The sequence below is a fragment of the Chionomys nivalis genome, chromosome X (assembly GCF_950005125.1).
Source record: "Chionomys nivalis chromosome X, mChiNiv1.1, whole genome shotgun sequence".
In the NCBI taxonomy this organism is placed as follows: Eukaryota; Metazoa; Chordata; class Mammalia; order Rodentia; family Cricetidae; genus Chionomys; species Chionomys nivalis.
In genome coordinates this window covers 69,191,193-69,206,745 of record NC_080112.1, presented here as the reverse complement: position 1 = coordinate 69,206,745, position 15,553 = coordinate 69,191,193, and the positions used below count along the sequence as shown (strand labels likewise).

At 43.7% G+C, this 15,553-nt stretch overlaps 1 protein-coding gene and 1 non-coding gene across 2 annotated transcripts; both read right to left on the bottom strand.

The window, feature by feature from the left end:
* Nucleotides 1–3,005: 3,005 nt before the first annotated feature.
* Nucleotides 3,006–14,695, bottom strand: Arr3 (arrestin 3). Its single transcript, XM_057760676.1, is given in 14 exon segments — nt 3,006–3,403; nt 5,474–5,585; nt 5,908–5,992; nt 6,167–6,258; nt 6,261–6,301; nt 6,907–6,971; nt 7,657–7,725; nt 7,825–7,952; nt 7,955–8,017; nt 13,949–13,993; nt 14,191–14,238; nt 14,241–14,250; nt 14,399–14,429; nt 14,688–14,695. Coding segments are annotated over 14 exon segments (891 nt in total). The 3' UTR covers nt 3,006–3,309.
* Nucleotides 4,530–4,693, bottom strand: LOC130868749 (U1 spliceosomal RNA). Its single transcript, XR_009056561.1, has one exon. It is a non-coding gene; the product is annotated as a U1 spliceosomal RNA (small nuclear RNA).
* Nucleotides 14,696–15,553: the final 858 nt, after the last annotated feature.

Below are 15,553 nucleotides of genomic sequence, written 5' to 3'. Positions count from 1 at the left end.
AATTTTACTGATGTGGTTATTGTTCTAAATAAGATTCTTCAAGGCCCAGTAGAGTGCCACTGAGCTGGATTCCAGGTTAAATTTCATTTAATGAAGCTTGTGAACCTGGCCTTTTAGTCATCAATGAAGATAGATAGGGTACTCTGTGTCACTGAGTAGTTAGGAGATGGAGTAAAAGGAGCTGACTACTCCTGGGAGCTGCTTTATTTTAAGTATACGAGTTAGAAGAGAGTATTAAAACCATAACCCAGCCAGGTGTGGTAGTGCACGCCTTTGACCCCCAACACTTAGGAGACAAAGGCAAAGAGGATCTCTGTGAGTTCTAGGCCAAACTAGTCTACACAGCAAGCTCCAGGACAGCCCGGACTACATAGAACAGTGGTTCACAACCTTCCCTTTGACCCTTCACACAGTTCCTCGTGTTGTGGTGACTCCCAACCATAAAATCATTTCCGTTGCTACTTCATAACTAATTTTGCTACTGTTATGAATTATAATGTAAATATCAGTTTTCCTGTGGTCTCAAAAACAAACAAACCAGCTGGGCAGTGGTAACACACGCCTTTAATCCTAACACTTGGGAGGCAGATGCAAGCAGAGCTCTGTGACTTCAGGGTCATCCTGGCCTACAAAATGAGTGCCAGGACTGTTACACAGAGAAACCCTGTCTCCACAAACCAAAACAAAACCGCCATCACCCCAGGGATGGGAAAGAATAGCTGCTATGGGAAGCCCAAACAGTGTCTACCAAATTGGGCAACGATGACCTAAGCCATAGATGGGGAAAGGGGTTTTGATGCTTGAATTCTGAAAGTTCTTAAGTCAGTTTTCAGCCCCTAAGTTTTATGAGATGGTAGGAGAGTTGAGATGAGTCCAGTCTCCTAGGGACAACTAGTAAAAATGAGGAGTTCTGACCACATGGTCTTTACATAAAGTCAAACGAAGAAGTTCCCTTTGGCTAAAGTTAGTTCTGTTTTCTTTTACCACTAAGCAGTGTCCTGGCTTTTAACACTGAGTGAAGCTTGCTGCTCTGCTTTCACTCTCCCTACCCCCGGGAGAAAAAAAAAAAGATGTGCCCCTTTTTCAGGAGTGGAGGTGAAGCCATTTATGAAAGGAAGGGCAGAAACTACTGCAAGTGCTGCTGCCTTAGTATATGGATAGTGCAAGCAATTTTCAAAAGTTCAGAGAGTGAGATGATTTTGTGCTTTCAGGCTGTATGATGGGGGGATGAACCTTGCCTCCTCGCCGTCATAGGGCAATATAAGGTTATCTAAGTGGTGGTGGGTAAGTAGAGAGTGCAAAGGATGTGTTGGAAAGAGAAATGGGTGTTTTTCACACTGCAGCCGATTTTGGCACTGGTCTCAATAAACTTCCCATTGAATTCAATTATTCTTCACCCTCTTATGAAGAGACTTGCCTAGCTAAAGGAGGATAGTAAAGGGACCAGATAACGGAAACCTGTAGTGAGCTTAACTCCTTTACATATGGTGATGCCAGGAGCACTAGAAGCCTTGAACCCATGACTTTCTGTTCCAACCTAGTTTCTGCTCCCCCATATAAACAACACAGTAGGCCCTCCTTGTGAGGATTGGACTTGAGGTGTGCAGACCAACAAACCTTACTATTTGTTGTTCAGAGCAGTCATACACCACACTGGTGACACTTCTTTCTGCCCATACATCTAGTACTTGTCTCCGTGAAAGGCCAACCATTGTGTTTTCTTCAGAGACCCCTTCACCGTCAACACATGCCAATGCGCACCACAAGAGAGACTCATCCTGGAAGTAGCCTCCCCATCCCATTCCATAGTATTCGTAGCTTCTTATCTTAAAGCCCATCCCAGACCAGAAACATGAGCCTGGCTTTGCATAGAGACTGGTATCTGTGTTTCCTATTGCTCTAGAACATAGCCTCTGGCCTCATTCTAGGACTCTTGGCCTCACCATAGAAGGAGTAGAAACATTCCTTGCGCTGGACAGGCAGAAATGATGTAACAATGGTTTTCTGCACTTGAGCCTGTACCACCTGACATCACACCATGTTCTTCTCCAGTAGCAACTGGTAACAGTCGTCCTCACAGCCAGGCCTGGCAGTGGCCACACCCCTTTGGCTTCCCCTCTGCACTTCTGAACAGTATAAGTAAGTACTAGGTACTGCTAGGCCAAAAGTTGATTACAAGAATAAGTGATCGAGTGGGGACCAGGGTAGCTGAAGTCAGAAAAGGCAAGTGACTTGTCAGAGGAAAGTCTGGGACCGCAAAGGGGCAAAGTACTTAATACAGGTAATCTAATCAAGCTTGTGAGCCAGGTGGGGGAGGGGTGCAGGTGCTTGAAACGGACAGATCATCCCCCGTAGTTCCAATCCTTCCCCAAGAGGAAGGAAATAGCACAGAGATCACCAGCCGGTCTGGACAAAGCTATTTTTTCAAGTGCTGCAGTGGGGCTTCTACACAGAACTGTCAGAGATAGGCTGCTGGCGTCTCTGAACTCCGTTTGCTGCTGGAGTTTTCCAGTTCTGCCTGGTTGTTCTGCTGCATAAACTCCTCGAGGACTATGTCCTCCGAGCTTGCAGAAGCAGCATAGGAGAACTGAGGGTTAGCAAAGCTCTTCCTGGGCTTTCTCCACATTCTTGATTCTAGAAAGGCACTCCCTTTCCTGCTTCTCAGCCCTCCCCCCACCTCCGTGGAGGGCTTGTTTCCCTTTTGAGTCTGTCTAGACAATGGTGTCCCGGGAGTGTTGGAAGGTCAGGAAGAGGGAAGGGATTATAAAAGGAAGAGAGGAATGATGCAATGTACCCCAAATCAACAGCTTAAAATAGAGAAGGGGCAACCAACCCAGTTTTGTCAGTGGGTAAGGAATTATAAAGAAAACAGCAGAATGGGTTTTTGAAGGGAAAGAAGAGAATGGAAGGGATGAGGGGGAAGAACAATTCCAAGAAGATCACCAGCTGACAGGCAGGGAGACAGAAAACAGGGCTGTGGAAAGCACCAGGCTGTGACATGAAGCTAGATCATGCTTCCGGTTCAGTCTTGAAAGCGACACTTAGAGGAAGCTTTTAAAAATTCCATCATAAAACAGCAGTAGGCAAGGGGGTGGGATAGGCTTCCAAGCCTCATACTGACTTACCTGGTAGCCACCTTGGCAAGGATGGAGAGGAACGCAAAATGGCTCATAAGTGGCTATGCAGTCCCGTGAGGAAATTTCTTTGCTCTTCTCCCTCCTTTTTTTTTCCCCTGGGTCTCCCCTCACCTATATGTCCCCTGAAAACCTAGGCATCCTATCTACCCTTGCCCAGACCAACTGGAAACCTTCACTTACCCCCCACATAGGACACCATTAGGTTGACTCTAACTTTGTAGGATACCAGGATCCCCAGAAGCTCCTTTTTCATTCCAGGTTGAAGACTTGATATTGTAGTGTCAGTTTAGGGATGTTAGGAATATAATTGAATCTAGATCCCCCAAATTCTTCCTGTGGTTTTCTAATACCATTCCCTGTTACCTGTGTCTTTCTCAAAAGATATCCCAAATTGTGATTGCTTTTACCCAGTTGGGATGACATTTTTCTTCCTACAATTCTATTTGACTGTGTTACTGTCTGTTCGAGGGACTTTTTTTTTTTTAATTGACTATAACTACTCTGTTTGATTTCCAGGAGCCAAAGCAATCTAGCCTCATCTACTTCTCTCTTTTCTGCCCTAACTCCTAAACACCTAGAACACAGCCTAGGCAGAACCGCCTTCCTTTTTTGCTCCTCAAAATGCCATGTGGGATTCCTACCTTCTAGCTTCTTCCCATGCCAGGTTTCCAGTCTGGAATGTTCCTTCCTTCTTTTATTAATATCCAGATTTTACCCATTCTTCATAATATGACCCGCATACAACTAACACTTAGCTGTTGGATTCCATTCGCTTTCCCCTGTGTTCCTCATCCAGGCTGTATATTGACTGAAGGCAAAGACAGCCTTAAATTTCTTTGTATAATCTGATTGTGTTGCAGAGAAATGAACTTGTAATAAACGCTCAATAAAAATAAGATACCAAAGCTGTAAGAATCTTGGGGTAGTCTTTTGGTTGCTTTGGGGTGCTGATCTCTCTATAAAATAATGGGGTGCTGATCTCTCTATAAAATGATGCTCTTTGGATAATTTCTAAGGCTATTTCTAAAAATAATGACCTGTAGATAGTCGTTTGGTAAGGCATGGGGAGAACTGGGCAATTATGATTGTAAATGACGGACAAATGGCTTTGGTGAGAAACACATCTAGTGCTAATCTGAAGGCATAGAACCAAATGAATGACATCAAAGAATTCTATCAATTCCAGTCATATAATTCTCATTTTATGTCCTCCTTTTCTGCTATTTCTTATCTCCTAACCTTCTACTCGATTCTATCTTCTCTGGATAGTAGCTATTGTGGAGATCACATGGTTAGAGCCAGATGGCATATAATAGAATCCTATCTGCCTCATAATCGCTCAAACTTGACCAAGTCCCTTGTCTTTAAGCCCCAGAGTTCTTCCCTCACCCCCAGGGGAAAGCACAAACACAGTCCCCCACTAACAAAAATTATGCAGTCAAGTTTCCCACATTTGGGAAAATCTCAGGGATCAACACACCCCAAGTACAATGGGTGAGCCTCGTCCTGGGAAAACCACCTGTGTGATCATGGTGTCTCCCCTGGCAGGTAAGTATAAGCCTCAGAGTTCATATGTGTAAGTCGAATACCATACCTGGCCAGGGTTGGGGATGGGAGGCCCCGAGTTCATCCTCTGCACCTCAGAAACAGTGAAACCCTGACCCACCTGGCCAGTGCACCTAAATAGTATTCTTAGGAAGGGAAGATAGACATAAAGCTTTCGGGAATTGTGTCTTGTTTTCATTTTCTATTATTAGTACATTTTGATTTCTCCATTTTGTGCCCTTGTATGGGTGTGGGGGTACAGGTGGCATTGTAAACAGGCGGATGTCAGAGGACAATAAGAATTGATTCTCTCCTTCACCATGCAGATCCTGGGGATTGAACTCAAGCAGTGAGCTAAAGAAGCGCCTTTACTTGTTGAGACATCACACTAGCCCCATTTGTATCATTTTGGTGACAGGGTCTTGCTGTACAGCCTACGCAGGCCTCATACTTGTGATTCTCCTGCCTCAGTGCTGACCACTAAGTGTACTAGGATTACAAGCAAGCACCCCCGTGACTCGTTTGAACTGTAAAAATCTTATATAACAAAGACTTTCTGTTCTCTGCATTTTCCTTTCTCATTACCTAAGATCTGAGCTTCCTATGGGTCCCATAGGTATTCATTTAGCTTGAGGCTGGCTCTGAGGCCTGTGACTATGCTGAACACTAGCTGAGGGGCATTTTAAAAGACAAATAGTCTCAAACAAAGATGAAACCTCAGAGCCATACATATAGCATGTAGGATGGGTTACGGGTAGAAAGCAGAGGTTGCAAATTACCAATGAGCTTACATTGTGCTAGAGGCCAGATTGGTGCCTTCGTGCTTGAGTTTGCCGTCCAGTGCCAGGCCCTGTTTCTGGTAGTAGGCAGCCAGGAGTGGAGTTACTGCCAAGGTCCGTGACCCTATACATATGCAGTAAGTTGTCATTGCATGTTTGCTTTTGTCTTTTCCAGACAGGGTTTCTCTGTGTAGCCCTGGCTGTCCTGGAACTTGCTCTATAGACCAGGCTGGCCTCGAACTCACAGAGATCCACCTGCCTCTCCTTCCCGAGTGCTGGGATTAAAGGCATGTGCTGCCACCAGCCAGCAGTGATCACATGTTTTTATAGGCCTGTTTGGGAAAAAAACAAAAACAAAACTAAGATAAATGTAAATGAGTAAGTAGTCAAGTTGCGTTTTAGAACCTGTGGTTTGGGGGTTAGGTGCAGAGCAATAAGACACTCACCTGAAATCTTGACTCTTTAGATGACCTTGTTGGTACAGTTGTTGATAGAAACATAGACAAAAATAGCTTCTCCATGGTAGTGAACCTGAACCAGAAGAAGGTTGGAGGGAGGATGCCCAGACGTAAATCTAGAATTTTCATTTCCTTAAAACTGTTGTCCCGACTCCCATGTCTGCCTACTAAAGTTAAGACATCAGTAAAAAGGGGATATCAGAGGGGTTCTAATGTAAGGGATAGGATATAGGTGGGTATCACCAACCTCGCTGTCCATCCAGGCCTGGAGTTGTTGGGGTTGAGCTGATGAGAAGAAGCTGCGAATAGTCTGTGCACAGGGACCAGGGTCTGGTTCTGGGGTGAAAACTGCACTTTCCGTGTAACCAGCTGCACAGAATGACTGAGTAGAGGCAAGGGATAAGATCAAAATCTCATTCTAGAACCACAGACAACTCCATACTACCCTTAAATCTCTGTGTTTACTTGGGGATGGAGGTGGGGAAAGGCCTCCCTCAGAGAACGCCTTGAATCCTTGGTGGTTGCAAACTGGCCCGCTGGCTAAATCTGTCCCATTTCTTGTTTATCTATGGCCTGCAATCTAGGAATGATGCCTGCAGTTGTAAATGGCTAAAATAAAGAAAAAGCCATAGTCTATGACAGATGTTATATAAAATCTAAGTGTCAGTGTCCAAGAATTCAGTTTTGTTCGAATGCAGCAACATGTTTTCATTTCTTTGGTATCCATGACTACTCTAGCACCACAACAACAGAGTTCTGCAGTTGCAACCAAAACATGGGAGCCCACAGAATATAAATATGCATCATTTGGCTTTTCACATGTCTCCCAACCCATGTCCTAGAATGAAGAAGGAAAGTGAAATAGGAGGGAATCAGGACATCCAAGTTGGTGGCAATGGTGCTATGGTAACGAGGTCTGCTTCTGTCCTAAGAGCAGGGTCTGTGGTAGAGGCGTAAGGCAAGGATTTGAGGAACACCAAGGAATACCTCTTAGGGATTTTCTCATTCAGATTTTCTGCACAGAAACTCTTCAAAGTCCGCCCCACACAGCTGTAAAGAGGAACAAAGAAAATGCATTTCCAATTCTATCCCTCCCTTCCTTGTGGGACCACATAAAAATGTCTTCATCCCTTAGCTGTCCATTTCTCCAATCTCGTCCACCTGTCTTTCTTCCTACACCCCATCATAACTACATGTCTGTCTATCTGCTCTCTATCTGTTTGAAGCCAAAGCATTCCCCAGGTGCCTGTGAATTAAAGGTTTGGCCCCAGCTTATGTTTCTTTTCTTTTGAAGACAGGGTCTCATTGGGTAGCCCTGGCTGACCTGGAAGCCACTATACTGACCAGGTTGGCTTCAAATTCAACAGAGATCTGCCTACCTCTGCCTTCCAAGTGCTGGGATTAAAAATGTGCACCACCACACCCAGCCTAGCTGATGTTTTTATTGGGAGGTGGTTAAAAAAAACAAACAAAACAAAAACCGAAAAAAACCTAAGAGTTGAAACCTCTTAAGAGAGATTGGGAAAGTTTGGTTATTGCAGACATGCACTTCTTGGTTCCTCCCTGGACACTATGGGGTGACCAGATCTCTTCTGCCATATGCTCCCACCACGATGTACTGTGTTGTCACAAATCCAGATCAACTGAGTTGCCATAGACTGAACCATAAGAGAAAAAAAGACAAAAAGTCTTTTTAGGTTGACTATGTCATTGGTGGAAAGGTAATTAACTCATCATCTTCCCTTGCCTTTCCTGAATTTTCAGGCCTAGGTGCAGTGTCACCGAATAGGGCAGGGTAGCAACCACCTAAGAAATCAAAAGGAGCTCAGTAAAACATGGAGACCTTTTCCTGTTCTTTTATCTCTTAGTCTCCTCTGGAAATTGCCCAAGACTTAAAGTCAGTACCTGGACTGTGAAAGGGTAGGCATTGGCCCCAAGTTTGTGCAGAAGCTGTAAGGCTGTGAGGGGGCCCTGGATGCTGCTGGGTTCAGCTGGAGCCACTTGCTTGGCCTGTACATAGAGATCTTCGCGCATGTCAGACCAATCACACCCAAGTCATCACGGCCATAGCGAAAAGCGCATGTCAACAGGACAAACACTGCAGGCAAAGGAGGAAAAGAGTGACTATTCAGAGCAGTGGTGAAGGAAATCCTAAATGGGGGATAGCAGGGCCCAGAGAGGACCCTGTTATAATCGAGAAAGCGTGGTCATTAAGAAAAGGATCAATGCATTTGGTTGCAGGCAAAATTTAAATGTCTCTGTTAAAAGTTTCACAAATTGAAAAAGGAAATCCAGAGTTAACATATTTGAAGCACATATTTAGTGTCTGGAATATAAAGAACTCTGGGAGGCTGAGGAGATTGTTCAGTTGACAAAGAACTCGCTGTGAAAGCATAAGTACTTCTGTTTGATCCCATGTAAAAAGGTGGGGCGTGGTGGTGGTACATGCTCCCAATCCCAGCGCTGCTAGGTAGGGAGAGGTGGGGAGCCCTGAGGCTCAGTGGCCAGCCAGCCTAGTCTAACTAGTGAACCCCAGGACAGTGAGAGATCCCATCTCAGAAAACACGGTAGACAGTGCCTCTTGAGGAATGCCATCCAAGGTTGGCCACTGGTCCCCACATATACCTGTTCACATGTGAATAAAATAACTGTTACAAATCAATAAAAAATATGCCATTCTCAAAGTTTGCAAAGAATGAGGTTGGATTCTTAGTAGAAGCACAAGTGGAATGACTGGCCAATGATTTGTGTAGTCTCAGTAGTAATCAGATGCACTCAAATTAAAGTCACAGTGGGAAAACATTTCACACAGATCAGACTGTCAAAATATTAAAGCCAGACAACACTAAGTGTTCACGAGGATATAGCCCAATTGGAGTTCAAATGAACAATTGGTGGGAACTACATTAATATAACCACTTTGGAAAACTGGTGCTGTCTAGTAAAATTGAAACTTTTCTCATCTTCACTTATGAATGGGGCTAAGGCCCTTATTAGAGAAGACTTATGTAGCATCCATCTTTTTTTCTGTTTCTTCTGTCAGCTAAGGATACAGCATTCTTCCCCTCTGGAGGGCCCAGCAATAAGGTACAATTTTAGATGCAAAGAGAAGCTTTTACCAGAGAATTGAACATGCCAATCATTTGAACTTGGATTTGCCAGGCTACTGAATGGTAAGAAAATGGATTTCTTTTCCTTATATATCACCCAGTCTTGGGTATTATGGTATATCAGCATTAATGGACTAAGAAATATATTAGCATGATTAAATCTCAAAAAAAAAATACCAACAGTGTGTAAAAAAAACTTCTAGCAGCAGAACTAAATGCATGGTGCATCACCATTTATATAAAGCTTAAAACTGTATGTAACAATATAAAATTGGTTGTAGATACATAAACATAAATTATAAGTGTACAGGCATCATGGAACAAATAAACAGTAAATCTAGGAGAGTGGTCACCTGCATAGGAGAAAAGAGAAAGGTAAGGGAGAGAGACTCAAAGAAGGACACAGGAAGCCTCAGGTTCTATAGTTCTTTTCAAAGCTAGGTAGTAGCTATAATCTTTATGCCTGAAATGTTTAATAGTTCAAAGGAGTTAACGAGATTTAGGGTCAGGTACCAGCAAGCTAGCACAATGGGTAATCCCCACAAGCTGGATGACTTCACTTTAATCCCTGGGACCCACGAAAAGCTGGAAATAGTGGCTTACATCTGTAATCCCTACATTCATAAGGCGAGAGGGGAGCAGAGGCAGGGGATTCATGGGTCAGCTAGACAGAGTAGCAGAACAAGAGAGACCTCAAGCTGAAAGGAGAGAACTGACACTCCTAAGCTCTTCTCTGACCTCCGCACACACCCCATCACATCTGCATTGACATACCTATATTATATGCATGTGTGCCCATACAAACACGTAATAATAACAACAAAATTTCAAAAATATTTCGGGTCAGGATACCTGGACTTTAATAGGACTTATAAAATTCCCTTGACTTCTCTGAACCTGTTAGTATGATTGTCAAAAATAGAACTGGAGTTGAGGAGATGGCTCAGCGGGTAGCAGTGCTAGCTCTACAACCACAAGGACTGAGTTACAATCTCCAGAACCCACATAAAAAGTTGGACATGGCTGCACATATATGCTTGTAATCCCAGCATTTGTGGGAAGAGACAATTGAATCCCAGAAGGTCACTGGCCATCATGCCTTTCCAACATGCTGGGCTCAGTTCAGTGAAAGACCCCATCTCAAGTGCATAAGTTATAGCATGTGGGTGAACAGGCATGCATACATGTACACTCGCATGCACTACCGCCACATTCACACAGCACGTACATACATACCCTCAATACACAAATGGTCCTGCACTGTGAGCCATAACTCTATTATGTAGACTTCACAAAAATCCTTAAGTAAAGAAAAAGTTAGGTAGTGGTTCAGGATCCCCCTCCTTCTACTTATTTATTTATGCATTTGTTTATCTTGACACAGGGTATCCCATAGCCTGAGGTAGTCTCGAACTCCTGAACATGTGCCACCATGTCTGGTTTCTGCAGTGCTGAGGATTGAACCCAGGACTTCATGCATGTCAGACAAACGCTCTGTCAACTAAGCCACATCCCCAGTCAGGTTCAGAACTTCAGGTCACAACTCATGAGGGTCTAGACTCTAGAGCCTAGTCTCATGTGTACCAAAGTTCACTCAGAGGATGGCTACGAGGAGTTAATGTATAAAAATCCCTTTGATGCTTAATGTGGTATTTAGATGTAATCCCAGCACCTGGGAGGTGGAGACAGGAGGATCAGGACTTCATGACTAACTTTAGCTCTGAAATGAGTGAGGCCAGAATGAGCTGCGTAAGACCCCGTTTTTAACAAAGAAAGAAAAATAATTTTATTTGGAAGCATCCATAGATATGAATGATTGATAATGATGATGATGATGATGATAATAATGGTGATAGAAGTCTTAGAAAAAGATGGAACAGGTACAAGTGAACTCATACTTTGCAGCTGTTATCTAAGATTAGGGGTAGACAGAGAGCCTCTGAAGTGTACTAATGGGGTGTGGGACGGGGTAGGCAGGTGTACTCCAAAACTAAAGTGACAGGAAAGGTGGAGAACAGAGATGGGTAACTTTAAGTCTATCTGGAGTCTTTACACAGAGAACTGCCAACAGCCATGCGTGAATAGAAAACAACTTATTATATATGTTGTACATGATCCATAACTGCTGCATACACCAAAACGAAACCAGACGAAAGTAGGAGGGGAATGGTTAGGAAGGAGGAGATCCTCGGGAATGGGGAATGGGGGATGAATATGATGGCGATATACAAAATATGTAAGAAAGAGTCTTCAGTGCTGGCTCAAACTCACAGAGCACCATCTGCCTCTGCCTTCCAAGAGAATAGCTCTCCTGAAATGCTAGGCTTCGCATTACCACCAAGCCAGATCCCCAGCCCTGCAATCCAACCCTTTCCATCTCCATGGCTTCTGGGTCTCTTGCTATCTCTCCTCCCTCCTCTGTAGTCAGAAGAAGGCTATGTCCTAGCAGAGGAGAGAGATGATGCTGAACTGCTGAGCTCAAATCAGGGCTTAGGCCGCACTCATTGACTTTGCTCTTTCCATGGCCCGAGTTAGGCACCCATAGCAAGGTGTTCCAAGAACAGTTTATCAGGTTGACAACCTCTCCACAAAGGTTACTAGACCCTTTCCTGACTCGTTCCTTAACTCTTTCATTTGGCTCTCCCCTTGCCTTCTTTGGACTTTTGGTGGTAGTACGGTGATTATAGGGATCAAGCCTATGACCTTTTTTGAGGCAGGGTCTCACTATGTAGCCCTAGCTGGCATGGAACTCACTGTGTAGACGGGGCTGGCCTCAAACTCACAGGATCTCATACATGCTAGGCAAGCACCCCACCACTTAGCTTTCTTTTCACATTTTATTTTGAGACAAGCTCTCATTAAATTGCCCATTCTTGAATTTGTTTGTGATCATCCTGCCTGAGTTACTGGGCATTACAGGCCTACCTTACCAAATCTGGTAGCTTTCTTTTAAAAATCAATGTCTTCTCTAAATGGCTCCATTTTTTCTTTGTCTTAATTGTATGAAGCATAGACATACAAACTTGTGAGTATTAGAAAGTAGAATCGAAAAGAAAATCCAAAGCTCTCCCACAACGTCATATTCCAGAGAGAACGGCCATGTTATTTATCTTCTGTGATCTGTTGCCAATTGTTTTGTTTCTGTAACCGAACACAAAGTCATCTCAGGTACTTAGAACTTGTCTCTCATTTCATTTTTGAAATGAAACTTTTTTTAATTTCATGACCAGTGTACCTTTGCATGCATTTGTGAGAAACAGCACAGAGATAGGCCAAGTAAAGTGTTGTTAGACAGTAATACTGTCGCATCCCCACGTCTTTTATCTCACTCACCGCTAGCACTCAATGGCATAGAATAAGATACTTTCCATTAAAACACACACCTCTGATGAAAAGGACATAAGAAAATACGGTGGAAGTGAGATGATGCTCAGAAAGGGAACAAACATAGAACTTGGGGTAAACTTCAGAAATGTGTATGATTTAAATGAACAATAATATAAAAGTCTGCTAAAGAAACATAAAAGAAATTCAGAGGAAACGAAAAAATCTATCTAATTTCTGAGTAAACGAGCATTTTGGGGGAGGTAAGTTCTGACTACGCAGCTCCATTGGTCTGAAAGTTGCTACGTGCTAGCCTGGCCTTGAACTTGTACTTTGCTTCCTGACTCAGTCTCTTAGATACTGGGATAGATGGAGGCCATCATGCCGAGTAGCATGCAATTTTTACAAGTAAATATTTCCTTCCCTATGATATTCTGGGCATTTTTAGGAATGCACTGGGGGCGGGGCATTTAGATGTTAGAAACAGAGTATTTGTTACTTATAAATAAGTTAGCTAACTCGTGGCTATCCTGCAAAGTTTCTCTGATATTTGAAACTTGCCAGAATGCTTATTCAGAGTGCTTAATCTGGGAGATGAAGGCGCGTTTATTCTTCAACATCTAAGGGCTGTTTCTAGACTAGCCATCACCAACTGATTCAATCTTTTTTCAAGTTGAACCCAATTTTCAGTCCAGTTGGATCACAGTGGGGTTAATCCATAGTGCAAATTAAAAGGGGAAAATGCAGTGGAAAATATTTCTGAGCAATCTTGAATTAGAGTTCTGCTGCCAGAGTGCCGTCTCCTGCTGTTACTGCCTGTGGTTGTTATTCCTTTGGAATTTTTGTTAAAGGAATGTTTAGGCAGTCTCTCTCTCTCTCTCTCTCTCTCTCTCTCTGTCTCCACACATACAGACACACACACACACAAACAAATAAAGGAAAAACTCAGTGGAATGACATATATCACAGCTTACAAATTGGAAGCCCAAGGGACACTTAGGGTATAAAATATAAATAAATAAATAAATGGAATAGTTAAAGACCTATACAGGTCTTTAATGAGTTGTTAGCATTTGAAGGTCAAGGCATTTATGTAAAAATATGGGCTTTTCAGTGTATTGCTTCACTCCATCGGCGTCTAAGCTTAAATGGAAACCAACAGTCGTGCAGGACCACCATACCAATAATGGGGAAAACCAGAAATTTTGAAAGGCATTATTTTAACTTCAACACATATTTGCTTTGTGTAATTTTGAAGAGTATAATTTTATTTGTTCTCTAGAAGCATAGTTATTTTGAATACTCTTTGGGGGAAAAATAAACAATCTTTTGAGATTTGGGTCCTATGAAGTGCTTACCGTGAGCTCCACTTCTAGTTCTTTTTACAACCAAAAGAACGAGGCCACATTATGCCCTACTTCCTGGTTGTCAGGACCCGGCAGACAAAACACTCACAGTTCCTGTGACTTTCCAGTCTTCTGATGCCCCTCTGGCCTAGGCCTCTCATTCATGTCGTCTATCTCGCATGTGTGGCGTTTCTGCACAGGAGCTGGTTCTCCTGCAGCTTACAAAAACCAATTAGGACTTCTATTTACTCTTTCAAACTTTTAAGTACTCGGGGTCGACAAGGATTGCTCTATCTTCAGAGAGAGGGAGAGGTGGCATCCTGATCAGAAAACCTTTGAGTGTGAATTCGACAGGGGTTGATTCCTGGAAAGATGCTTCCCTTCCTACCCTTCAATTGGCCTCATTGTTCTGTGTGGTCATGTTTGGCCTGTCTTTTACTTCCTGGCTGCCACTCCCTTCGCAGGCTCTTTCCCCCTTGGGACTCACTAACCAATGGGCTCCATCATGTCCAAATCATCCACGAAGCCTCATTTCCCCGGTACAGGGAAAGCTGGTGTGGAACAACTTGCTGGGTCAGTCTCAGTTATCTTTGAATGAATATTCCCGAAGCCCAGAGCTCAGCCCGCCGAGACCTTGAGGGATGTGTCCGCTTGTCCCCTTTGCACTTTCATTTACTCGGCTGTACCAGGTTCTCTTACCTTCCCACTGGAGCTAGTCTCCCTAAACACTCTATGGGGTGCAAATCAGAAAGAGGAAGGGAATTGGCAGAGTAGGAAAGAGGAGAGAAAAGAAAGGGAAGTTTGGGGAACAGGAAAAGATTCCTAGGATTAGAAGAGGCTCCAAGAGCATGAGATAGAGCAGAGCAAAGGTAGGGATAACTGGGGGGGGGGGGGGGCAAAGCTATGAACTCTTTCATCCCAAAGGCAAATACTCAGATTTGGATAAGGAACAATCCAGAGATCCAGAGCATTAGAAGGAATTCTTAACGTGGACATGCTGACCAAGGAATTTATGTTGACTCTTTTCTGGGACAGGGAAAGGAGGAAAGCTCAGTTACTTAACCCCTACTTTCCTCACCGCACTCCAGTATCCCACAGAAATGCCCCTAGTATACTAGACACTTACTTAAATACCAGACCAGCACCCAGTGCTTTCTGTTCTTCCCCCTTCCTATGACACCTCTTCAGTTACACATTTGGCCAACTGGACAAGGGGAAAACACCTCCCTCCCTATTTGTTATAAGCCGATCTCTGTCTCTGTGTGTGTGTGTATAAAAATGCATGCATGTATGCATGTGTGTGAGAGTCAACAGGATGTCCAGTGTCTTCCTTGGTTGCTCCCTGTCTTATTTGTTTAACCTTTTCTATTTATCCCACTTGATCCCACTTTGTCTCTTAAACCATGGTTTGGGGGCTGCACGATACTGAACTTCAGCTGGCGCACAGTTGTTGGCGAGACATGTTTGTTAACTAAATGAATGAATAAGTGACTGGATTATATCTCTGTTTGTCCCTGGAATGAACTTGACGCTGAATTAGGACGTTTTTGACCTTCAGCTAAGATAAGGAAGAAAGGGGAAAAGGAGGAGGAGGAGGAAAGGTGTAGGGGAGAAGGGGTTGCTGCGCTCAATTTCTTGCTGTTGGTGGCAGAAGTCTCCGTGGAGATGAAAAGTCCTCCTTGCCCTTACTTATCTTCCCTCTTATTACTTTCCTCAAAATTTCCCACCCTAGCTCCACCCATCTCTTCAGGTTCTAGGGAACCATAGAGAGGGAAATGTCTTTCTGGTGCTTTCCTTCAGTACATACCAGGCCTGGTCAGAGGGATGAGTTGAGGGTGGTGCATTCTAGAAGTC